Source organism: Galendromus occidentalis, unplaced genomic scaffold, assembly GCF_000255335.2.
Source record: "Galendromus occidentalis unplaced genomic scaffold, Mocc_1.1 scf7180000077520, whole genome shotgun sequence".
Taxonomy (NCBI): Eukaryota; Metazoa; Arthropoda; class Arachnida; order Mesostigmata; family Phytoseiidae; genus Galendromus; species Galendromus occidentalis.
Genome location: NW_003805508.1, coordinates 243,583 through 266,039, shown reverse-complemented (window position 1 = coordinate 266,039; position 22,457 = coordinate 243,583). Strand labels below are relative to the sequence as shown.

The window sequence follows — 22,457 nt, the reverse complement described above, 5'->3', positions numbered from 1 at the left end:
ACGAAGGTAAGCGAGGGAGGCCAGAGAGATAGATCCTCCTGACCGGAAGGCCGTGAGGTCACAGGTCACAGACTTGATTTCTGGCTCAAAGGTCTCTCTCGATCGATTTTACAGTCTGCATTCAAGTAGCAGAAGGAATGTCTCTGCTTGATCTCCAACTAGTCGATCGATCATAGCATCAGGCGCACCGATTCTAAATGCCGCGCTCTTGATCGATAGCTACAACACATCAAAGGATGCAATCTACAACAGAAAATGAGTAATCTGCGATTCCCGTCGATAAGTGTAAATGATACCCAATCTAAACAGTGGCACATTAATTTTCCTCCAAGGGTCGATGTTCGCTCAACCAAACTGTGGAGGAAGCTCCACAGAAACGAATGTATCTTTCAATGTTCTCGGAAAAACGTCTTCATCGAAACTACAAGCAATTACAAGTATCGATCACTAAATACTATTACTTGGTCGTCGACCGTTCCACGTAGGAGCGAAACAGATCGACGAGTACAAAAGTACAAAAGCACGGTCTGATTATATCGGTCTCCAAAGTTTTTACAAATCTCATTCGTTCCTTGTCTCTGTCTCTCCCACCTCTAAGGCAGAGAACCGTTTGACTACAAAGCTTGCTGAGTCATTCAGCCCAATGTTCTGACATCCAGATCAGAGCATGAGCTGTAGACATCGACGTTCGGGTCTCTGTGTTCCATTCACGCGGTACTAGAACCAGGGGTGCCGCTCATGAAATGGATGACTTCGGAAGAGAGTCGCTTGGTCGAAGATGACGATCCGTTAGATGAGGTCTCGCAGTCCGTTGTGGGGATCATGGAGGGCTGCGAAGGGAGATGGAGGAACAAATTCAATGCGAAATCGGGATGAAATGCCCTCAGCTGATATCGGAGCCCAACACGATGATTCCCAAAAGAAAGCATGTTAATGCACCGACCTTGTCACTTTGAATTTCAACGAGCTGTCTGGCAACATCAGCGTAATTCTTCTTCAGTTGCTGCTGGTACTCCATCTGATTCGGGGCGATCGCCCTCCCGTTGAGGTCGAGTGCACTCTGACACGAGGCCAAGAAGCGCTCGTAGCTCTCCCGCAGCAGTTCGACCTCAACCGATGGATAGTTGACCGATGCCGAGGGCGTGAGGAACGCTTTCGCGTATGCTAATGGCCCGGCGTTGACTTGCACGCTGATGCTGCCTTGAAGTTTGAGTTGCAGCTTCTTTACGTCCGTGGGTTTCTTCGAGATGACCTGATTGAGCTCGATGATTCTTGTTTCCATCTCGTCTATCGCGACTTGAATCGGACTCAAGTCGAAGGATCTACGCTCACGAACGTTGATCCGTTTTTTGACATACGGGAAACAGTATTCCGCTGGAAAATTGTCTGTTTCAGCGGACGGAAGAATTTTCGGAAGAGGCGACGTCTTCCTTTACGGCTTATGAGCTATGCTCAGAATTCGCTGGGAGACCTAAACGGAGGTCTCGAGCGAGCACTCACTTTTGAGAATGGTTCTTCGTTTGCACTGCTCATGGAGTTCACCTCTCGGTTTCCCGCCGGATAAGGTGAATGGGGTTTCGAACATGAACAAATTGACGTTGTTGTGTCGCTCGAATTCGGATATCTTCTTGTCCTCGAAGTACGGGACAACGTGCGTGACTTGAATGTAGGCACACGCGGGGTCTAGCTCGCTTACCTTCACCTGCGTAGAATCGGGGTACGTCAAACAACCGTCTCGGATAGACGTCTACTATCGGCAACCCATCGAGAAGAAGGCAACGACGGGGCTCACCTGGCTAGAATCCATTATCATCTTGACGAGGTCGGACGAGCCAAATTTGTCGACATAGAGATGTCTGAGGCGCTCGGAGATTTCAGGCAGAGAAGTGACTTTGGGCTCTTTGTACACATACTCCTTCTGATGCTCGTCTCCGAAATAGCTTTCGCCTGGAACGTTCGGATGAAAAAATTGAGGAGTTCGCCTAGAGATATTCACTGACGATAGACGCGCATTCTTCTCTCACGCGACGAGGGAAGTCACTCACCGAAGAACATGACTCGGTAATATGTTCCAAGCAGACGTCTTCCTGAGCCTTCCACTTCGATGATGTTACGGCACGAATTGTGTAGAACTTGATAGCACTTTGCTAAGGATTCGTAGTTTTTCTTGCGTTCGTAGAACGGTATGCACAGCATGTACACTTTCGACATCAGCTCATATCTCTCCGCTAAGTCTAGCAAAGTGGCGCATTTCTCTAGCTGTTCAATGAGAGACTCCTCGGTGTATGGGAAGTCGTGAGTCCCGGTATCCTCCTTCAAATTGCTTTCGTCACGAACAACGTTCGGTGAGATTGCCTCGAAAGCCTTGCAGCCCTGCGGGAAGATTCCCTGATGACGCAGGAATTCTGCCTCCAGGGCTGCCATGTGGAGGTAACAATAGGCGGACTCGGTGAGGTTGCCGTTGCGCTCGTGTTGGCCGGCCATAGCTTCAAGCCAGGTCCTTCTCAGAGCTGGCGTGGCGCTATAGCTGTTGGCCAGACGCAGTTGGAGGTCCAATAGCATCTCGGGGTCCTTCTCGTTTTCTTTCATGGCTGTGGTGGCCATGAGAACCGTTCGAACCTGCAAGGGAAGATTCGGGTCTATACGGAGCAACTTGTCACGAGGAGAGGAAAATCTTCCCGGGAGTCAGTGAGCCCCGAGCAGTTATGGGTCGTGGATCCGTCAGGCCGGAGGTGAAATGAGCAGATTCTCACCTTTTTGGTCAGATCCTTCACTTGATTTGGGAAAATCGAGTGTATTGCCTTATCTGCCGCAGCATAATTGTTGATGATCGATAAGGAATCTTGGAAACGGGCCGAGTTCAAGTTGGTGATGTCGCCCAGTAGTCGGGATACCGACACTATCAATTGAAGATGAACCTGGAAGCATCGCACGGAGGTGAATTTTCTGTCAATTAGGAAATCCATGAGAAGGTCACCCGCGCGTCATTGTTGGCCATAGAATCGGGGAGCCAGATATATCGTTTTCCTCCATTCCGGCGCTGATGCGTGGAGGTCACTTACCCTCGTGAAAGCTCTACGGGACGTGTACTCGAAGTTGGATCGCATCAAGAGATAGAGCAGAGCACACGCTTCCATGCGGACCGAGGACAGTTTGGAATTGCAACATCTCAGCAATTCGAAGCACAATTTCCCGCACAGGATCGCGTTACCCGCGAACAACACCTGCGGGAACTTGTTGACGAAGCCTCGAAGGGCGGCAAAAACGTGTTTGAGCAGAATTTCCGATTGTCCCACCCGCAGGAAACTGACATAAATGTCGAATATCATTCTCATGAGGGGGTTGTCGCCCTCGTTGCAGAGTAAAGAAGATTTGCAGTTGCTGCAATACAGCCCGAGAACGTCGAGCGTTATCAAGCCGACCTCCGTTGCCATGTTGGCCTCGAGGAGAGCGCGATAGAAACCGCTCCCTTCCGCTCCCTTGAAGTTCGGTGCCTGCGTCCTGAGTGGGAGCGTCATAGACTTCGACGCATCTGACGAGCCACTTGGAATGATTCGATTCTGCTTTCGGCCCTGGTATTTGAATTGATGCAAACAGAGCTCGAATAGATGGAAGAAGTCCAGGAGATCAACGTCGGAGCTGGATTGCCACCAACCGATGAGAACTTCTTCGTGTAGGTGTTTCACGACGTAGAGGAACGACACCAAGAGATCTTTCACTTCCTGAGGTTCAAACTTGTCGTATCGCATGACCCCAAGAAGGCCACCGAGGGGCATGGACGGACTGCGAATATGTCCTCCATGGTGCGAGTGCACGGGACTGATGCTCCCTCTGAGAGTATTTGATTCTGAAGTGGTTTGTGTTGACGCAGAGCTCTCGAGAGACGTCTGCGAACCACTCGACATCGCCGACAGTCCATTCGACAACGGTGGAAGTGAAGACGCTGGAATCGAGAATTCATCCCATGAGTATGGGTAGCTCAAATTAGAGCATTAGATCAGACGGGGAAGGCAACGCCCCGATTTCACGTTGGGCTTACTTTGTCCTGCGATGATCGACAAGTAGTTCGGGTCTCGCAAATTCACCCGGTCTTGCGCGCTGAGTACTAAAGTGTTCCGCTTCGAATGTTCCGGCGAACCGTTTTCGCTCGCCGCCAAAGTTACCGTCGACGACGCGCACGATTCGAGGTTCTGCGAAGTCCTCCTTGAAGCATTGGAACAGGATGAGAGCGATATTGAGTCCATGGTCGTGATCGAGGTGAGGATTGAGCTTGCTGTCGGAGGGGGTTCCGGAGCTTCGTGGTTCTGATAGGTGTGTAGACGATTTATGTTTTCCAGCAGCAATGAAATGACTGGCAAATAAAGGGAAGCGATGCGCATTTGCTGAGACTGAAAAAAATCGGCAGTCGTGAGCGAGCTGTCGGAGGCTTCCCCCTCACTTGGGCTACATCCTCTGTTCTCTGGCCGTGGGAACCGAGCGTTCGCTGGCATCAAAGTCTACCATCGTCGGCCCCCGAGTATCTCGGGGCAACTCACCGATCCTTGGTATCTGTCGTCGAAAGCATGTTTCGCTAGCACGTTGCAGAGAACGCGAATAGCGATCTTGCGCAGGGTGGATATTTCGGAAAGCGCCGCCCGGAGCTCGATGAGCAAGACTCCGACCAGATAATGAGCCTGACAGAACTCCGTGGTCAAGTTGTACTCGCTTTCGAAATCTGCAAAGAGCGAAGGATGTCGTATCGAATCGTCAGCTCGCCCCCGAAACACTGGAACCAAGCCTCTCTCAAGACAGTGCTTCACTCTCTCAGACACACCGCAAACGTTATTCGAGTGAGCCGACGGCGGAAGGTGCTCGACAACTTCGGGGAGATCCAGGCTCGAATCTCACCCTGCGACGAAATTGTCGCCTCTAGTTTAGGATCCATTCGAGATGTGACATAAATCCATTGCTACCGATTCCTGTTGCAACTTCCACATTTCTCTCACATATCGACTCATTTCTTCTGATGATCGACATCATTGGCAAACAGGTTAGTGACAGAAAACTGAGACAGAACGATTCAGTAGGGAGAAGCGGGACAATTTACACGTGGACAGGTACCGGAAATCCACGACTCGGGAATCCATCGGGTTTTCGTCTGATTGCGAAAAGCCGAGAAATTTTGGTTTCTCTCTTCGACTCGGACAAGTGAGAGAAGCTTCGGTCATTTCGACCCTACTCGTCGAAGATCAGAAGCGAGTGCATGGGGCTCAGGTGCAAAAGTGCGCTCGACGAGATCGAGACTCGGAGTGATTTTTGCTGCTTGTCATTAGGTCAACCAATCAATCCATCATTGGGGCAACAAGTAATTAATCAGTCAACCAGTCAACGGTGGCTTAGTTGTGCGATCCGGTCACCAAGTTTCAGGGTGAGCGAACGACTTACCCATCGAGGGGAAAGCCACCTCCTCCTCGAAAACGAGCGGCATGGGGGAAACGGTACCTGAGCAATGGAAACGGGGAAACTCAAAGAGAACCGAATGGGAGGATGAAGTAAGAGGAGGACATTGCGCGATCTACTCAAGGTCAGAAATAGGTGGGACGAGTGTTCGGCCATAATCAGAATACCTATGGAGACAGGTCAGGCGGTCGACGAGACGTCTTGGGACGATATCCCGGAGCTACAATATAATGCTTGATCGAGAAGGTTTTCGAAATGGAAGCTACCCTGAGTCTCCCGGGTTAGACTTCTTAAATTCTGTTGAAGGGAGGAAAAAAAGATGTTACGCACCTTTCGAGTTTTTAGAGTATCCTCTAGTAAAGAAGCCGCGCAGTGATGGCAGATTGAGAGCGACGAAATGCTCGTGGGAACAGATGATCTCGAGAAACTCGAATTTGAGCTTTTGCAAATCCGTGTCGTCCTGAGGTGAGAACCGATCGAGATAGAGCGATATAAGCCGGAACGAGAAGCCTCGATTCATCAGAGAGAGACTCCGTTTGAGAAGATGCGCGAGCGCTCGATTCGCGGCTTGTGCTATGCCCAGGATTTTCTCCTTCTCCTTGCAATCTTTTTTGTCTTTTCCTTTATCTTTGCCCTCGTGGAACTTCTTGAAGATCTGTACCGCCATGGCTTGCACCAACTTGAGGACTTGCTCTTCAAACGTCTTTGGGAATCTCTCCTGCCGTTGCATCTGGAAATATCGATGGAAATATCAATTTAGGCGGTCCGCATAAGAAACTATGGAGGGTAGAGTACGGGGCTCGTTAATTCAGACGATCAAGCTCACCTTAATGCGTTCGGTTCTAAGCAGGAACAAAGCCATGGACTTCGCCATGATTTGGAGGAAGAACCAAGAATGCTCCAGGAACTTAGTGATGACCAGAAAATCTTGGTCAGCTTGGGCGAAGAGTTTGCACAAGGCGAGACATAATTCTTGGTGAAGCGTTTGTACCGTCGTCCTTGTCGTCTCGGAATCAATTGTGAACGCGTACTGCACGTAGGAATGCAGCACTTCAACTTTCACTGCAAATGAGTTCAGTCTGTCACGACTCCCATCGATTCAAGAAATGGATGAGTTGAAGTTCGACTCGGAGAGCTTCAGAGTACCAGATACTAACGAAACCGAGATTGAACGGAGAAGTCATAATTACCAGGGCTAGCTTCGGAAACCACAGTCACCACGTGGATGAGAACTCTCACGATATTGAGGGCCACATCCTCATTTTTGATTGACACCAGCATCCGGAAGAGCTGGTTGATGATGGTCGGTAAAAAGCATACCAGTGTGTGTCCTTCAACAGCATGTAGAGCCTACAACGCAATCAACAATTTACTTCAATCGATCACATGATTCCCTGATATCGGGACATCGAGCCTACTTTGGCTGGAAATTACACATAGTCGAAGACGTACATAGCGAAAACATGAAACACGAGTTTTTATCCGGGATAAAGAGTAAGTCGAATCGCGTCCGTAATCATTTCGACTCTGAGAGTCGGTCGTATACAGCGAACGGACGTCCTGTTTTATTATGCTGCGCGCGGCAAAGGAGCAACCGACTTCGCGCCGTAAACGAATTCATTCCCTAATATCGTGAGATCGTTTGAAGGTCTTGGCGTAATTTCCTCCGGCCTGTTTTCGCGCTCCGTCTTCTCCTCGAGCACTCCGGCTAGATTTTGCTTGATTTACCTTGATCAATTTAGTTATTTCTCTCCCAAGGTTGGAATCCGCGTAAGCCTGTTCCTGGAGTTCGCATGGGGAAGAAGGGGAAGGAGACGTTGCTTGAGTTTTGTAAGAGAAAGATGCGTCAACGATTTCGGGCAGTCCCGTGGTTAGTTCAAATTAGACTGGTAGAGCGATGAGTTATTGTTAAGTGTTATATTCAGTTGGATCGCCGCCTTCCGTTAGTATGAGCTCCATCTCCGGTCCCGCCTGTCTGAGAGATCAGTTTCGACACCCTACTCTACAGAGTGCAATCGCGTGCTCGCAACCATCCGAAATGTATTTGTGGGGTGCTTCAAATTGCTTCATCAATGAGGAGTGCACGCGGAAAATGACCTATATTGCAATAATTGGAATAACTCTAGTAATTATTCCTACCTTATAATTAGGTGGTTTGACACAAACTAGGAAGCATTCTCAGTCACAATGCGATGGGAGGGGCGGAATACACATTCGGCATCGAGCAAGGATTTCTAACGGGTCAAATCAGATGAGGATCATGCCAGACAATCAAGACATCCAATTTCTGCACAGTACAAAACCGAGTACAGGACGAAAGCCATCCACGGGGCGAGGGACCAAGCATTCGCGGGAAGGATGGACGCGGAGAATTTCCTATTTCTCAGTGACGGCGTGAGTGCTGTAGCACCCTCGCTCTAAGTAGTGACCGGAGTGAACTTCTAGGAACCGAAGGAAACCTTCCACCCGACATTTAGTGACCTCCGCCCGAGTCTTCCCACCCCTCCAGCCGGGACTTAATTCCCCGCTCACCTTGACTTCATTGACATCTAGAGAGATTCCCCTCTCTTTTTCTAAGACTTTGTTGCATTGGACGAAGAAGCTGTGCAGGAATTGGTCCTTTGCTTGGACAGTGCTGACCATTCTGAGCTGCAATTTGAAAATCTCCTTCCCATTGTCGACCGGTTTGATTTCCGGTCCTGCCAGTCCCTTTCCTAAACCCAAAGGCTTGCAGGATAGGTACCCTCCCGGCAGATTGGCTGAGACCATCAGATTGTGCTCAGCGGACGAGACGTTCATCCGATCCTTGACGAGCAAAGGCAGCCAAGCGTAGCCTAAGGAGAACATCGGCTGTCAGGTGGATTCGGATTAAGGCGATTTCATATCGACTGTTGTTTTCTCATTTTATAATCGTCGCATCCCGATCCACCGAAACATACTCATCATCTAGCATCACTCACCGACAATGGTTTCCACGGCAGGGTTTTCACCTTTCGCTCGTCGTCCCGCCTTCGACGTATCACAGCTGACATGGTAAAACGTAAAGAGAAGATGATGCTTGTCATGGATGAGCAACGGTAAGGCAATTTTGACTTCTTCGTAGAAATCGGGATTCTGATTGTGGTGAGTGACCGCAGAATACGATCTCGAGGTGAACAGTGATTCCCCAGGACGGCCGAAGATGCAACGGAGCGGCTCCGCGTTATCCGCGTCGCTATCCCGTAGCTCGACACAGCAAGATAAATTCCTCGCTTTTGGGAAATACTTCTGCCCATCGTACTTCAGACATTTCGGATACACATACAAGTGGTTCAGATACGTGCAGAATGGATGGGCGTCCGAGGGCGCATCCGTGGGGAACTGCTGCACCTCGAGAGTGGGTTCTTCCCTCGGCGGTATTGGGAAGGGCTGCAATTTTTTACTCGGGTAAATTTCCTTCAAAGTCCCCGTCGCTCGGGTATGCCACAATAGAGAGTTTGCGATAATTGCACAACAACAACGATTGGGTGGTTGGAGACCTCACCTTGACCGGGATGAGAGCCGGGGTCAACGAGTTGACGATTTGCTCGTCGGACTTCACGATCCTGATCGAACTCCTCACCCGGCCCGGAATGACGGTCATGTGTTTGACTTTCTCGGGTTTTTTCAAGTCGGTGAGCATCTTCAGCAGATCCTCATCCGACAACTTCGACGATTCTTGTCGGTAGATGGGTCTAAACTCGGCCTCGAAATCCACCTCGCCGTTGAATTTCTTGCAGATCGGTCTACAAGACCACGCGAATGGCATCCGATAGTGACCTAGATGTTGACAGCATTGTCGAACTTGTTTCTGCAATTTGCTGCCTTGTTTGCCTTCGGTGTCGGCCGTTCCGCGGAGATAACTCTCAGTGGCGTGGTTGATACTGCCCTGGAGGACTTTCTCGATTCGTAGTACGAGGAAGAGTTCAGGCTCCTTGTGTTGAACGCTGAAGATCGCTTGCTTCGGGAACGCGAGCCATTCTTCCCCCAGCTCCTTGAAGGTCGATACCGTAGGGTCGTCCTCGGCGTTGTTATTCGACGACGAAGTACTGTTCTTTCTGCTTATCGGCAGCATGTTCCTGATGTACGGATTGTTCACGTCGAAACGGAAATCTTCGGATACTTTCCGCATCCGCCGAATATCGTAGATCGCCATGGTCGTGATGTACGGCTCAACCTGACAGAGATGCCCAGAATCCTCCATGGGCGCTTGGAGGTCGAAATGGATCCCTTCGCATCGAATAAATAGGCGAATGTCTTTCTGTTCCTCGAATGGTTTGGCGACTTTGTCGTATTCGCTTATTTGGTGAGCACTTTCCGTTAGGGCGAGATCGGGATAAATCGCAAAAATATTCTGTCGATTCTGTTTCCGGGCATGAGCAATTGTGTATTCTGTCTCGCGGGCATACTTCACAAGATCAGGATTTTTCGAGTGTTCAAGGGACTTCAGAGAGTTACCGTTCGGTGTGCCGTTCAAAGAGACAGGCAGCGTCTCTGTAAGGAGGAGAGAAGAGTTTCCTCAAACATTCTTCGACGACCACATTTTCCGAATCCGAGATATGCATCTAGGTCGATCGTCGGAGACTCACCTTCGGGCGACGTCACCGTACCGTTACTTTTCTTGGCCTCATTCAAGTGTCTGGAAGACTTGATGATTGCTCTCATCAAACCTATCCAACCGTCTTGGTCTAGAGCTGAGTCCGCAGCTAGGACGCAGAGTTTACTCTCCTTCCCTTCCAACTCGAAGCAGTATTTATTTGGTTTACGAACATTATCTCTAACCTAGAGGACAGAAAGTTCCAGCGGTCAGTGTACGATGCTGAGTACGCGGCGGTTTAGGATCCTGAGCCGAGTTTCCTATCTCCTTCGACTATCAAACCTCAATACTCTCATCAATCGGGAGCCTTACCCCTGTACAATCTTCCATGGAGAGCGTTCCCTTGCAATCCGTTTTCCTCTCATCTTTATAGAATTCTAGAATGTGTACTCCGTCAACTCCTCGCTTGAGTACCATGAAGCGTTTCTTGAACGATTTGGTCGCTAAAGCCAAAAGTGAATCACTCCCGAGCTCTGGTCCTTTCAAGATCCAGCCTTCTCTGACAACACAGCTTTCCTCCGAGCGCGAATTCTGAAAGGATGTGACGAATCAGAAAGATTTCCTATGTAGCGGCTCGTCGAAGCTACTGATGTCTCTGCAATGATTTTTTCTGTTTCGGAGCCGATTCAGGTTTCGCGTCAGGAACTTGAGCCTACCGCATCTCGGATATCAGTTTCGGCGTCGACCTCGTAAATGTGCTCCTGCAGATCTGCCGGTCTTTCGACGAGCTCTTTGTACGTCGCTCCATATTTGCTGTATTTGAAAATGACTCTGATCCAATCCGACGAATAAGTTTGGAGGCATTGCCGCACGAATAGGGGTAACTTCTCGGCGGTTTTCCCCTCTTGGAGGGAGTTGATAATCTGGGGAACGGTCGGCATTGTTGTTCTGATGGTGCGTGGAATGATGGATCGCTGTAAATGGGAAATTCGATAAATGGATGCTGCGGACAGGGAATCTTCGTAGAATAGAGAACATATGTATATCGAGGCGACCACATGCCGCTTCACCGCTAGGCTTTGCGGAGAATTTCGCCAAATACATAATATATAGGTCCTGGAGTCAGTCTTATCAAAACCCTAGCTCGATTCTCGAGAGGAGACCACTGACGCTCGTCTCAAGTTTACACATCCGAGCTAAGATCCCGCGCTCAGGGCCAGAGGGACAGCGAGCAGTGGCGGCAAATCGCTTAGTACTCACCGCGATGTCGTCCGGCGGGAAAAGTAGCATTTCCCGGTGAGGATCATTCTGCAGAATTGTCCGGTTTTCCGTGACGAAACTCTCATAGTCCAAAGGCTCACTAAGATGGGGACGAATCTGTGGAAGACGACAGAAAAGTCACGGAAAGGTTTGTTTTTCCGTCGACGTCGTCAATCAATTCCTGCATGTATTAACTTCCTGCATTCAATCTCCCTCTGGAGAAGGTGAACTGTTTGGTTTCCCAGGTGAATTCATACTGTCCCTCAGGTCAGATCTTGCCGACAAGGGATCGGATCAGGCAACGCAATGCCTTTCGGTATAAGGATCGGGTTTTATCCAGGAGAATCAGAGCTTCCTGGGGAATGACCATTGAATACATGGAGAGGGATTCACCCAACTTCACTCTTGAACAATCGGAGCGGCCCTCCCACTATCCGATTCCGACGGGATCGTTGGATAGACAAGCCGAAAGGTTAGCGGATGGAAGAATGTATGAATAAATAAATAAACTCAGTCGCGACGAGTCAGAGCAACGTCGATAGTTGAACAGACAGAGCGGTCAATAGCACAGCGAGAACCACCCCCTCGATTTCAACACGCACTATTGCTATGAATTCATTCACCGATTTATTGGGAGCTTGCACCGCCTCATCGTACGCCTACAGAGAACTCATAACTGCGACGTGTAAGACCTGAGTCGCCCTCATGTAGTCTAATAATAATCATGATAATCCCTCCAAAAGAAATTCCCTACACTCGATCACAGTTCCTCTCGTCGAACTCGTCGTTCTCCGGGCCGTTTCCGAAGCAGTCGACTCGGAATACTCGGTTATCCGAGAGTCGGATCGATCGATACGTGTTCTATTCGACATCCGGAGGAAATCACGACCTGCTGAGCTGCGCGTTTAAGTGGCTCGGAATGTCACCGTATTCCGCGGGAGAACACTGCTCGGTAGGCAGGCGTCCCGTTTCCTACAAGCAACTCTTTGTCGAGAATTCGGTGGAGCTAGTTCCATGGTAGTACAAAGTATTCCCTCAGGAAAGGCCCCGCGCGTGATGACATACTTGGAACTGCCCACAAACAGACCGACCGGTTGACCGACCAACGACTGAGTGAGCGAGCAACCGATCCATCCAACGGCCGCACGATAAATCACTCCAACAAACAATCTGCGGAAGCACTCGATGTTCGGGCCAGCAGACGTTTTTTCTTCTGGACGTTTTCCATTTGGAAGTCTTTCACTCCGACTTCCCTTTGACTTTTTCCTTCAGATTTCCTAGTCTATCGTAAGCGAGCAAATATGAGCCGCGAGAGCTCTGGGAGCCGACTTCCAGACGACAATGAACAAATATGATTGGAAGCAATGACATTATCTCGATTAATGCGGCATTCTTCTTCCTCTCTCTCTTCCATGGGAAATAGATTTTGGTCTTCTAATCCGACTGCACTACGACGGGCCAACGATTTTTAAGAGTTCGTTCATTTTTATTTATGACGCTAGGCGACGAAGGAGAAGCAGTCCTCCGCACACGTGCTTCTCCAGAAAGAGACGACATCGCAACGTTCCGGGAAGCCTTCCGATAGGATCCGTGAGGGTGAATCGCAGTACCAACTCACCGATCGTCCCACTTGGGAACCTTCAATTAATTCGCCTTCGAGTTCAACTCTCGCAAGGTGTCATTGGTTCATGGTTCAATCGGATTCTGACCGAGAGGATTCCGCCGCGCAGGAGCCGATTCGTGTGTCACCCGAACGCTATGGCGGGCGTGGCGATCGCACGGAGCCTCATTTCGCTCGAGTCGGGATCGGGAGGGAAAAAAATGGAAGAAAAAAATCAAGGTATCCTACGAATTCCAGAATGCCTCATCCATCTCACGGCGAAATTTCTTTCGCTCGCTTCGGGGCTGAGCCGATTCCTTGGGATGTTCCGCCGGATTCTTTCATGTCACCAGAAGCGCAAGGAAACACGCTGACGGAAGAGCCAACGTAGCTCCAGTGATTCCAGCAAGTTCGCTCGCGAAATTCCCCGTGTGGAATACGCCGGCCGACCACTGCCCGATCCACGCACACTGACCCCCAGCGATAGCATTTGCCGCTGCAAAGCGCTCATGATGATGATGAGTTCCGCTGTGACCGGCGCAATCTGACAATGTCAACTTCCCGATCCTTCAAGTTACGGCAACATTATGCGAAGATAATCGCGATGAGATGGCCGAAGCGAACGAGGGTTGGTGGCAAGCCCTCGGCTCGCCGTCATTCTTCAAGCGGGAATACCAACCACAAAAGATGAGGAATAAAAGAAAACACAGTGTCCAATGTTGATGCCCGGGCTTTCGGCGTTCTATGTTCGACGAGCGAGAGAACTCTTCTCCGTGATGACAATGATGATGATGATAATAATTATTATTATTATGGTGATGATACAATGATAGTGATGATTATTAAGATGTGTAGCACTCGTTATGGGGGTTTAAGCCAATCGCCGGAATTGGAGAAGGGAAAAAGGAAAACTCGGGAAAAGAAACTTACAATCTTCCTCTTTTTGGCGATCACCCTGGGAACGTCTTCGGTGTGTTCTTTGGTTGGTCTGACATCTTTCAGAGGATAATCCCGCCACCGAACTTCCTTCCGACCTAGCAGAATCAGGTTCCGCCCATTGACCTGGACTTGAACCTGCTGCACCTGAGCGTTGCTCACTTGAGCGGAGTGAACCATCTTGGCGTCGCTTGTCGTACTCAAAAAGCGGCGTCAGACGTCAACACTCCGTAGGCACAATCCCCGATCTCATGAACTGGAAGATTTTCAACTTGAGTCTCTTCATCTCTTCAGGACAGCTTCATCTGTTCTGATTAAGTGAGACATCGGCGTAGCACCCTCTGACGCTTCATGAAGAGAGTTCTGACGGTGTTCTGACGTCTGATTTCTCTAATGATTGAGGAGGCAGGCATTTTCGTTTTTGATCCAAAAACTGCGGGAGAGCCTTCACGGAGAGGACATTTTAGCAATCGGGGCGCCATTCCGTGGAATAATCAGTCTCGATCGGATGCAGAATTGGCCGCTCCTGAGCTTCCATTCTGAGAGACCCCGTAACTCTGCGAGCTCGACGATCATTGCACCAAACGGTCACGGACGAAATTTGAGCCGGAGGCTCTCTCTGGAAACGTCCACGATTGGCCAGCATTGAGCCACTGGACGGAAAAGCACGCGTTGTCTGATCGCTTCCCAGACACGTGAAACGCTGAGACCCCGAGCCGCTTTCGGAAGCCGATTAACTTCGAAGAGAAGCTGAGTCATTCACACCGTGATGATATTTCTCTCGCTAACTACGCAGGCAGGTTTGGAATAGCGCGGAGAACCTGCCGGAGCTGAGCTGGACGCTTCCGCGAGATTTTCGACAGAAGTCTCATCTGGATGCTCGAAGTACGCAGAGGTAAACAAGCGATTTTGAAGCCTCTTAAATCCTCACAAGGAGCTTTTCCCATAACATGGGCTCCGTTTGACGGAGTGGATTCCAAAGCTGACCTACCGGGGTCTTCGACACTGAGTAAGCTGGACGAACCAGCTCGTATGCAATCCTCACTCCTAGGAGGCAGAGAACATATCTCCCACGAAGACACACTGGCACAGAGCGTGACCGATTCCGGGGATGTTCCTGGCGGAGGACCCGTCCGGATGCATGAACACTCACAATAGAGATCCGCGATTGTCTTTCGTGATTTCCGGGGAGGAAACGATCAGGGAACAAACTTGCGGGAACACCTCGATATCCACCAAAAATGAGAAACACCTTCGATGAAGCAGCTATGCAACGTTCGTCGATCAGATGTTTCCTGCGAAGTGTTAACATTCACATTCGGGTCGTGTTAGGCGGATCGACATCGATAGTGTCGAATCAGTCACCGGCTTACGTGGACCGTGAAAATGTCGAACAACATGGAGTGAGTCGGTTCGGTTGGTGACTCGACCCAGCCACGTTTTTTGGCCAATGTCGTCACGAGCAGAGTATTCTAGAGCAGTGAGCAGCTGCTATGGAGGCCTACGCAAGATGTCAGGCTTGATGGGATCTTCAGATACATCGGACGCGCACCATGTGAAAAGAACGGCTTCAGAACTCGGAATAGCCTGTGTTCATGAACATTCTCGATTGCGCGGGAATGATGCTCCCGGAGAGCACCTGATTCAGTGCGGGAATTTCGGACGGAGTCTCGACAGCTACGTGCCAGCAAATGGAACCGGGAAAGATTTGACCACGAGCTGACCGAGTTTGATTCCAGTGATCGCCGACGACGCTTGAGGACCCGTCCTCTCAGATGGGTCCTCGCAGCTGCCAAACGATCAACGGCTGTGAATCAGGAACGTAGGCATGGAATCAGCGACTCCTGAGGTTCAGGGACGAGAAAGCAATGATAGGAAAATTCCTCCTCAGATGCGGCTCGTCCACATAGACAGTTGGAGGGACCAGCAGCCAAACGACCCGCGAGAAGGAGTCGCTTTGAAAACAAGCTCACTCTCATTCAGCCAAGCTCGAGAGGCGCCCAAACTGTCCGCAACAAATCGCTGGACTCGGCCAACACCCAAATTCTGTTCCTCACGCAAACGATCTCGGAGAGATATCTCACAATCAGACTCGATCATGGAGAGACATCGTAAAGATTCAATCTCAGCGAGACATGAACGAATCCGCAGGAATCCCGAAGAACTCCGGAACGGAAACGGATAGAGGTTGTAATTTTTGACGATCATCCTCCGATCACCATTGCCCTTTGTTCGAGGGAGAATAATCATTCCCCGGTCCGAAGGGAAATCAGACGGCAGAACATCCAGAACATTTGTACGAGGCGAACTGTAATCCCCGAATCGTGCCCACTCTTTTCCAATCGGTTGAGATGTATCCTTTGACCATCGACGCAACTCACGCACCATCACATCACAGATTATCACACACAGTTTTCAGATTACCGTCCTCGGAACAGATTACACATTCTCAATTTCCCTCGGTGGCGAACAACAAGAAACCTTGTGACCGACTAGACGATCGACGTGATAACTCGCCGAAGGTCCGCGCACGACTAACGGCGTTTGACAGAGGGGAGAGGCCGGCTCGTTTTCTTACCCAAACATTGCCGCTGAATGGAGAAGAAGCATGGCCGGAGCTACGACTTGCCACGCTCGCCCAGAGACACCATCGTGGTCTGTAAACAAAGCGGCGCGACGCGAAAGTACTACTATACGGGATGGCGTTCTCGAGCTCGGCAAAACTTATGAATGGCCGAGCGGGAACCTCTTAAGAAAGGGAGCTTTCATTGAGAATAATGAGCGCAATTCTTACGCGCCGGGCCGGATTCCGAAGGTCCTGGAGCGACAAAACTTTCGACGGACGAGCATTCCCAGCCTCCCAGGCGACATAGCGAATGCTTCCTGGGAAGCTGGGGAGTACCCCGAGAGAGCAGAGACAGCACTCTGAACAGCGTAGCCCCTGGAATTCGTGGTCCAGCATGCGGGAATCCTGGGGGAATCAATTCCAGCCTGGAGGAACTCCGCAGATCGGGACCCGGGTCCGGTCATGCCCTTACACTCCGTCGATCATACACCGAAAAGTGAGCACTCGTCGACAAGGAGCCGCGCTCCTCCGCTGCCGACCCTTGTGGAGTTCAAGCATCCGGGAACAAACAACGGGTCAGCCGAGGAATCCGACGGCGCGCTCCCGATGAGTCGTGGGAATCAGAGGTTTTGTGCTTATAATTATGAATTTATCGCCCCTTCCTCCTAGAATTCATCAAGCTCCTTCCCGCTCCGGAAGGAGGATTACAGTAGGACCACGGATCGGATGAGAGCTTTGTCACGGCGGCGCGGCGCCGCCATAGCTTTCGATAGGAGGCGAGGCATATCAGATCAGGTGCACGAAATCCCTATCGTCCACGGTATCGTGATTTAATCCGCATACCGGATTCTCTCATCATTTCGCCACTCGGACATTTCGCGACACCTGGGATAGAATCAGATAATTTTCCAGAGGTATTGACGACGGTCTACACTGGGGAAACGATTGATCGATGTTCATGTTCCGATCTGCCGGAAACCGTAGAGATAACTCTGTTCGTAATCGACACTTGATTATTATCGTGTTCGATTCTAGGCAGAGGGAAGAAATCAAATGAGAAACTACCAGCCTGCGAGTCGGAAGCCCATGTGGACTTTGTTGCGGTGTCGAGAATTTCGTCCTATGATCCTTATTCGACCGAAAAAGTTGATCATTCAGCTTGATCAGTTTTTTGTTTGCCTCGGGATCGACATTCATCTTCAAGGCGGAGGCTCAACGTCTAGTTTCGTGAAGAACTGAAAAGTCGACTCACTCAGCGAACGAATCGTGCTCTATGGCCAGGGTTTGTCTGACTGAGATGACTTTATTTTAATAGGATGCCTATCCGACGCTGTCGGCTCGCCCTGGTCAAGACATGAAAGCTCCTCATTGGGGACATGATGATGTTCACCGTGTAAGAGAAGAAGATTCCTCCGGCTTCATTTACGTCCCGTACGTCGTCGCCGCGGTCATGATTTACACCCGTCAGGACGTGGCGCATCGCGTAATTATTGCGCAAGCAAACGGCTTACAGGCCGACTGTCCACCTTCCCAACCGACAACAACAACACCGAAGTCGTTCACGGCGACGCGCGACGCGACGACAGCGGCCGGCGGTACTGCGAGCCGCCGGCCTTCCTACTGGCCTGCGGCGACTGCACGCTTTGATATTACTGTCTTCGGATGGAGAAGACCAGCTCCTCATTGACCGTCCGTGAATGCGTGTTTTCATCTTGGGGAATAAATCAGCTTCAGATTAAGCACGTAAACATTAGAAAGGAGAATAAAGACGAGCGAGCGAATACTATTTCTGGTTCCCGCTTGTGCGCGACATTTTTCTCTCCGGCTCAAAATCATAGCTTGAACTTGGGGGAGGCACTTGTCGGATGGATACCACGCGCCGAATCGAAGCGACGGTGTTCGGTAGAACGGTTCTAGGTGTCCACCATTCTGAGGAATTATCGCTCCGTCACAGTATAGCGCTACCGACTTGAGAAGAAAGCATGCCGGATTCCAACACCTAAGCCATACGCGAGCGGATTAAAGTCTGATCCGAAAAGATGCTCGAATTGTTGACGTGGTCGTCGAGCGACCTTCGAGCAACCGAATATGTTGAGACAACAAGCCTACGCTATCTTCTTCATGTTGCCGCCACAGAACTCCCACCAATAGCCTTAAGCTACCACGCGATTGAAGAACAAATTGTCTTAAGGGATCCACCGTGTTTGTCGGACATAAGGAGCGAGCAGACACTGTGACGGAGATTCGACGAATTCGTCTCGGGACTTCAGGAGGCGAGAGCAAGAAATGAGCTTTAGGACGCGGGAGCACGCGACGATCCGCGGCGAGGGAGATTTTCAATCCATGCGGCTCCCAGATCGTAATTAGAATGGGTGATGTGTAAGCGAGACCCGCCAATCAGAGAGCCGTCAAGTCAGTGATCAATGGGAGTCACGGATGGGAGCTCGGCGGATATTTGATGAGTCGAGGGAACTCCTCGCGTCGTGCCGGAATTCGATCGGGAAACTATCGGCTACGGTCATGCAACAATCTGTCTATGCCTCCATAAAGCGCATTTCTCATCAGTATCGTTGGAAGTTTATTCCGAATCATCGAACTGCCCGAAGGATTTGTGTCGCTAGATATTTCTACGGGTCCCTCTCCCGGTCGGCCGGGTCGACTCCGCTCTCGAAACTTAAGCGCCATTCGCGGACCTGCTAGAGGAGAGCTCGACAAATCGAACGAATGTGCCGATCGCGGATAATCAGCTCCCTATGTGAGATAGTCACGGCCTCAGCCGGACGAATCACGAAGGATGAGTGAAATCCCGTCGAGGTTTTCGTGATCCCGACATCGATCGAGGGGGAATTTTCTTCGGATCAGAAAAACCTCCGGAGCGTCGACGGAGCATTTGTGTCGCATTCCGAAGACGTGGGTGTGTGATGTGATTGTCTTTCTTTTTGAGTGAGTTAGGGTTTCCGTTCAAGAGAGGGTGTGCTCGGTGTGTGTCACAGGTGGCACAGAGACGGGCAACGTATAGAGCTTGCATCGCCACCCGGGCATTTTTCCAACGTGTCATTGTTTAGCCGATGGCGAAGTCCCTCGCAGTGGCATACTTCTTGTGGGGGACTCTGGGACTGTTCGGTGCACATCATTTCTATCTGCGCAGGGACCGGCATGGCGTTGTCCAGCTAGTCACCCTGGCCGGGTGTGGGCTCGGTTGGCTCTACGATGCCTTCCACATGCGATATTACGTGAAATGGGCTAACTTCGACGGCGAGTTCAAGGAAACTTACGTCGAGAAAATCAGGAACGAGAGCAGGCCCTCGCGATCGATCCTTGTCAGTATCGTCGGAACGATCTTGGCCCAGTCCCTTTGGAACTTGACGCGAAGTGCCATACCCGAAGGTACCGTTCCAGAGTATCTGAGTCCGTTTGTAATGCCTCTACTTATGGCCTTCGTGATCGCGTACACGGTCTATTTCCTCGGGAATATCGGTGAAAGTGAGGGCAATCTCGGGAGCGCTGTCAAAGGAGCCCTCCTGACCACCCCGTACTATTGCTACAGTCCCAAGGCCACCACCATCTGGTGTTTGATGGTGTCTGAGCACATGTTTGGGAAGACAAAAAGATTCCGCCTGAAACCGGAGGATCCGGGAACAAAACTCCGGAGGTTCGGCTCGAATGCGCTCCTCGTTGGGGTAGTGCTCTCTCTGGCGAGCAGTTATTTCATTTTCAACTGTACGACAAGCGCCGATGAGGGCGAGCCCGAGATTCGATGCGTAGATTCGGTCAGAAACTTCTTCTCCTCCTCCGGATGGAAAAACTTCACCGAAACGATGGTCAGGCTCTACAACTACGTCCGCTACCATGGGTTCGGGAGTCTCTGGAAAGAGATCTACAAAGCCTTTGATACGACTGGAGAGGAGAACGCGGCGAAACTTCTTGGACTGTCGAAAACCGCCACGGAAGTTGAGATCAAAGCCGCGTATAAATTGCTGGCTCGACAGTATCATCCGGATAAAGTGAAGGATCCCGACGAACGGCTTCTCGCGGAACAAAAATTCATGGAAATCAGTGCTGCTTATGAGCTATTATCGACGACAAAATCGAAGCGAGCTAAAACCAACAAGAGAGCTCCGGAAGAGACCGAGATCAAGGTTGAGCTCTGACCCTGCCAGTCATCAACGGATCTGAGTCCACGCTATGGCCGTGTATATAATTTCGTCATTCGATGTAGTAGTCCATGAAGGACGAAACCAGAGAAGAAGTCAAGGAATGTTCTCCCGAAATAGAATCCGCGAAATCTCGTTTTCAATCGAGTCTCTACCCGACGACAGAGTATCACCCCATTCAATTTAGAGCAGCCCCTGTCGAACGGATCCCTCATCTATGATCCTATCGGCAGCACTTGTCATCCACGTAGGTATCTCACCCCGCTAGTAGCTCTTTATTCGGCACTTCTTTGCATCGACACCGAGTTTGATCTCCGTGGCCACGACTCACGACGCCTCATTACCCATGAGAAATAATCTTCCTTGATCACCTGTCTAAGGAATATTCACACGAATATTCGGCTTCGGCCTCTATATATGATGACCCCCTGATTACTGAACGTAGATAACAAATAGCTCAATCCGTTGTCCGCGATCTCTGTGAATCTTAGCGGTCGGCGGGTTCAGGCGGGAATAGCGAAAATTTCTGCCTACCTTCAAGTTTCGATGTACACTTCAGGTTAAAGCCAGGTTAAGAGCTCTACCATGGAAAAAAAGAGGGGGACGTTCTGACGATGAGCTCTGGAGTAAGGCACTAAACATATCTGCTTCTAGAAGCATCGTCTCGCGCCGTATGTTTCAGATACAGCCGCGTACCTCAAGGTCGGCTTGTGCAACCTTGCGCGCTAGTTCACAGAATTCCCGGCGGAGATTCAATGCATTAGGAGAGTCAAACCGGACCGATCATCCAGACCTGCACGGTCTATTCAAAGGACTCATTTGCTGACGCTGAACTGTAAATCGCGTCGAGCTCATCACCTGACGTTACTGAACGCTCAAGGCTCTCTGTCGGAGCCTGGAGCCTGACTAGCTTCGGAGGCTCCACCCTGGCACCCCGGTGTGAACTTAGGACACCGTTGAACTTGAGGGTCCACGGACTTTTTCGAGATTATGTAAAGATGTTTTCTTCATTCTCTCAAGGCCAGTCAGGTCATCGCTGATTCTCTAACGCCGGAGACGAACGACCCTGCCGCTTCAAAACGCTATCTAGCAGAAGAAAATGAGATTCCAAGAGAAGAATTTATCTGAGTTGAGACGACGACCACCGATGCGATGACTCACGGCCGCGGAATCGGCCGTACACCTGAGTTCTGTCAAGAACCAGTGTGAGGATCTCACGTCGGATCGGCTCCACACTGGAGCAATGGCAGCGCCAAAATTTGTTCGAAGCCCACATCGACCCCGAAGAGGCGACCCTCGCCTCTATCTGCGAACCAGGTGGAGGTCTTCCCGCGCTCGGAATCTAGCTTGACTGAAAAAATGGCGCGTTCGATTCTGAACTCACCGCACACGTCCTTTCACGGACGGCCTCCCGTACAGTTTCCCGAGCCTGCGCCGCGCTGCCCGGTTTCGCTAGGCTTCGAGAGAACTTCCTTTCGGTCATTCTGATCGTTTATTTGGAGTAGTTTTTATCGTCCTCGGAATTCTTCATCTCGATTGACACCGATCTTCACAGACACTCTGGAACATCTGTAGTCGTCATGAGGCTGAGAAATATGAGAGGAAGAGGTCCTCTTCTCTTCTCTGCCACCACCATGGACGAACAATCACAACAAACACACGGCCGGGCGGGCGGCCGCCTGCGAATGATGGAGCCACTCGCCCGATGATCTTGCTTGAGGTAAGAGCTGCCCTGACGGCGGTGCAGCCCTCATCTCGGCCCTGGGTTTCCCCACTGGCATTACCAATCTGGAGGGAAATGTACCTCTATTCAGCTCCGGGCTCTCGGATAAGGTTGATATTCGTGGAAAATTCAGCTATAGGACCGTATTGGACTATAGGTAGGGATGTAAATTTTTCGCGGATCGCCATTATTCCGCGAATTTTCGCGGAAATTTCCGCCTACTC

General features: G+C 50.5%; 1 protein-coding gene across 1 annotated transcript; it reads right to left on the bottom strand.

Moving 5' to 3' along the window:
- Nucleotides 1–383: 383 nt before the first annotated feature.
- Ziz (dedicator of cytokinesis protein Ziz) lies at nucleotides 384–21,993 on the bottom strand. Its single transcript, XM_029112611.1, has 21 exons — nucleotides 21,895–21,993; nucleotides 11,255–11,371; nucleotides 10,711–10,968; nucleotides 10,367–10,585; nucleotides 10,047–10,239; nucleotides 8,963–9,951; nucleotides 8,400–8,847; nucleotides 7,978–8,273; nucleotides 7,168–7,221; nucleotides 6,630–6,789; nucleotides 6,266–6,495; nucleotides 5,770–6,169; nucleotides 4,536–4,714; nucleotides 4,040–4,388; nucleotides 3,063–3,943; nucleotides 2,754–2,918; nucleotides 2,046–2,619; nucleotides 1,793–1,947; nucleotides 1,501–1,702; nucleotides 938–1,374; nucleotides 384–830 (listed from the first exon to the last, which is right to left on the bottom strand). The coding sequence occupies exons 1-21, from the start codon at nucleotides 21,991–21,993 to the stop codon at nucleotides 708–710; spliced, it is 6,528 nt and encodes a 2,175-aa protein (XP_028968444.1). The 3' UTR covers nucleotides 384–707.
- Between the last annotated feature and the right edge of the window lie 464 nt (nucleotides 21,994–22,457).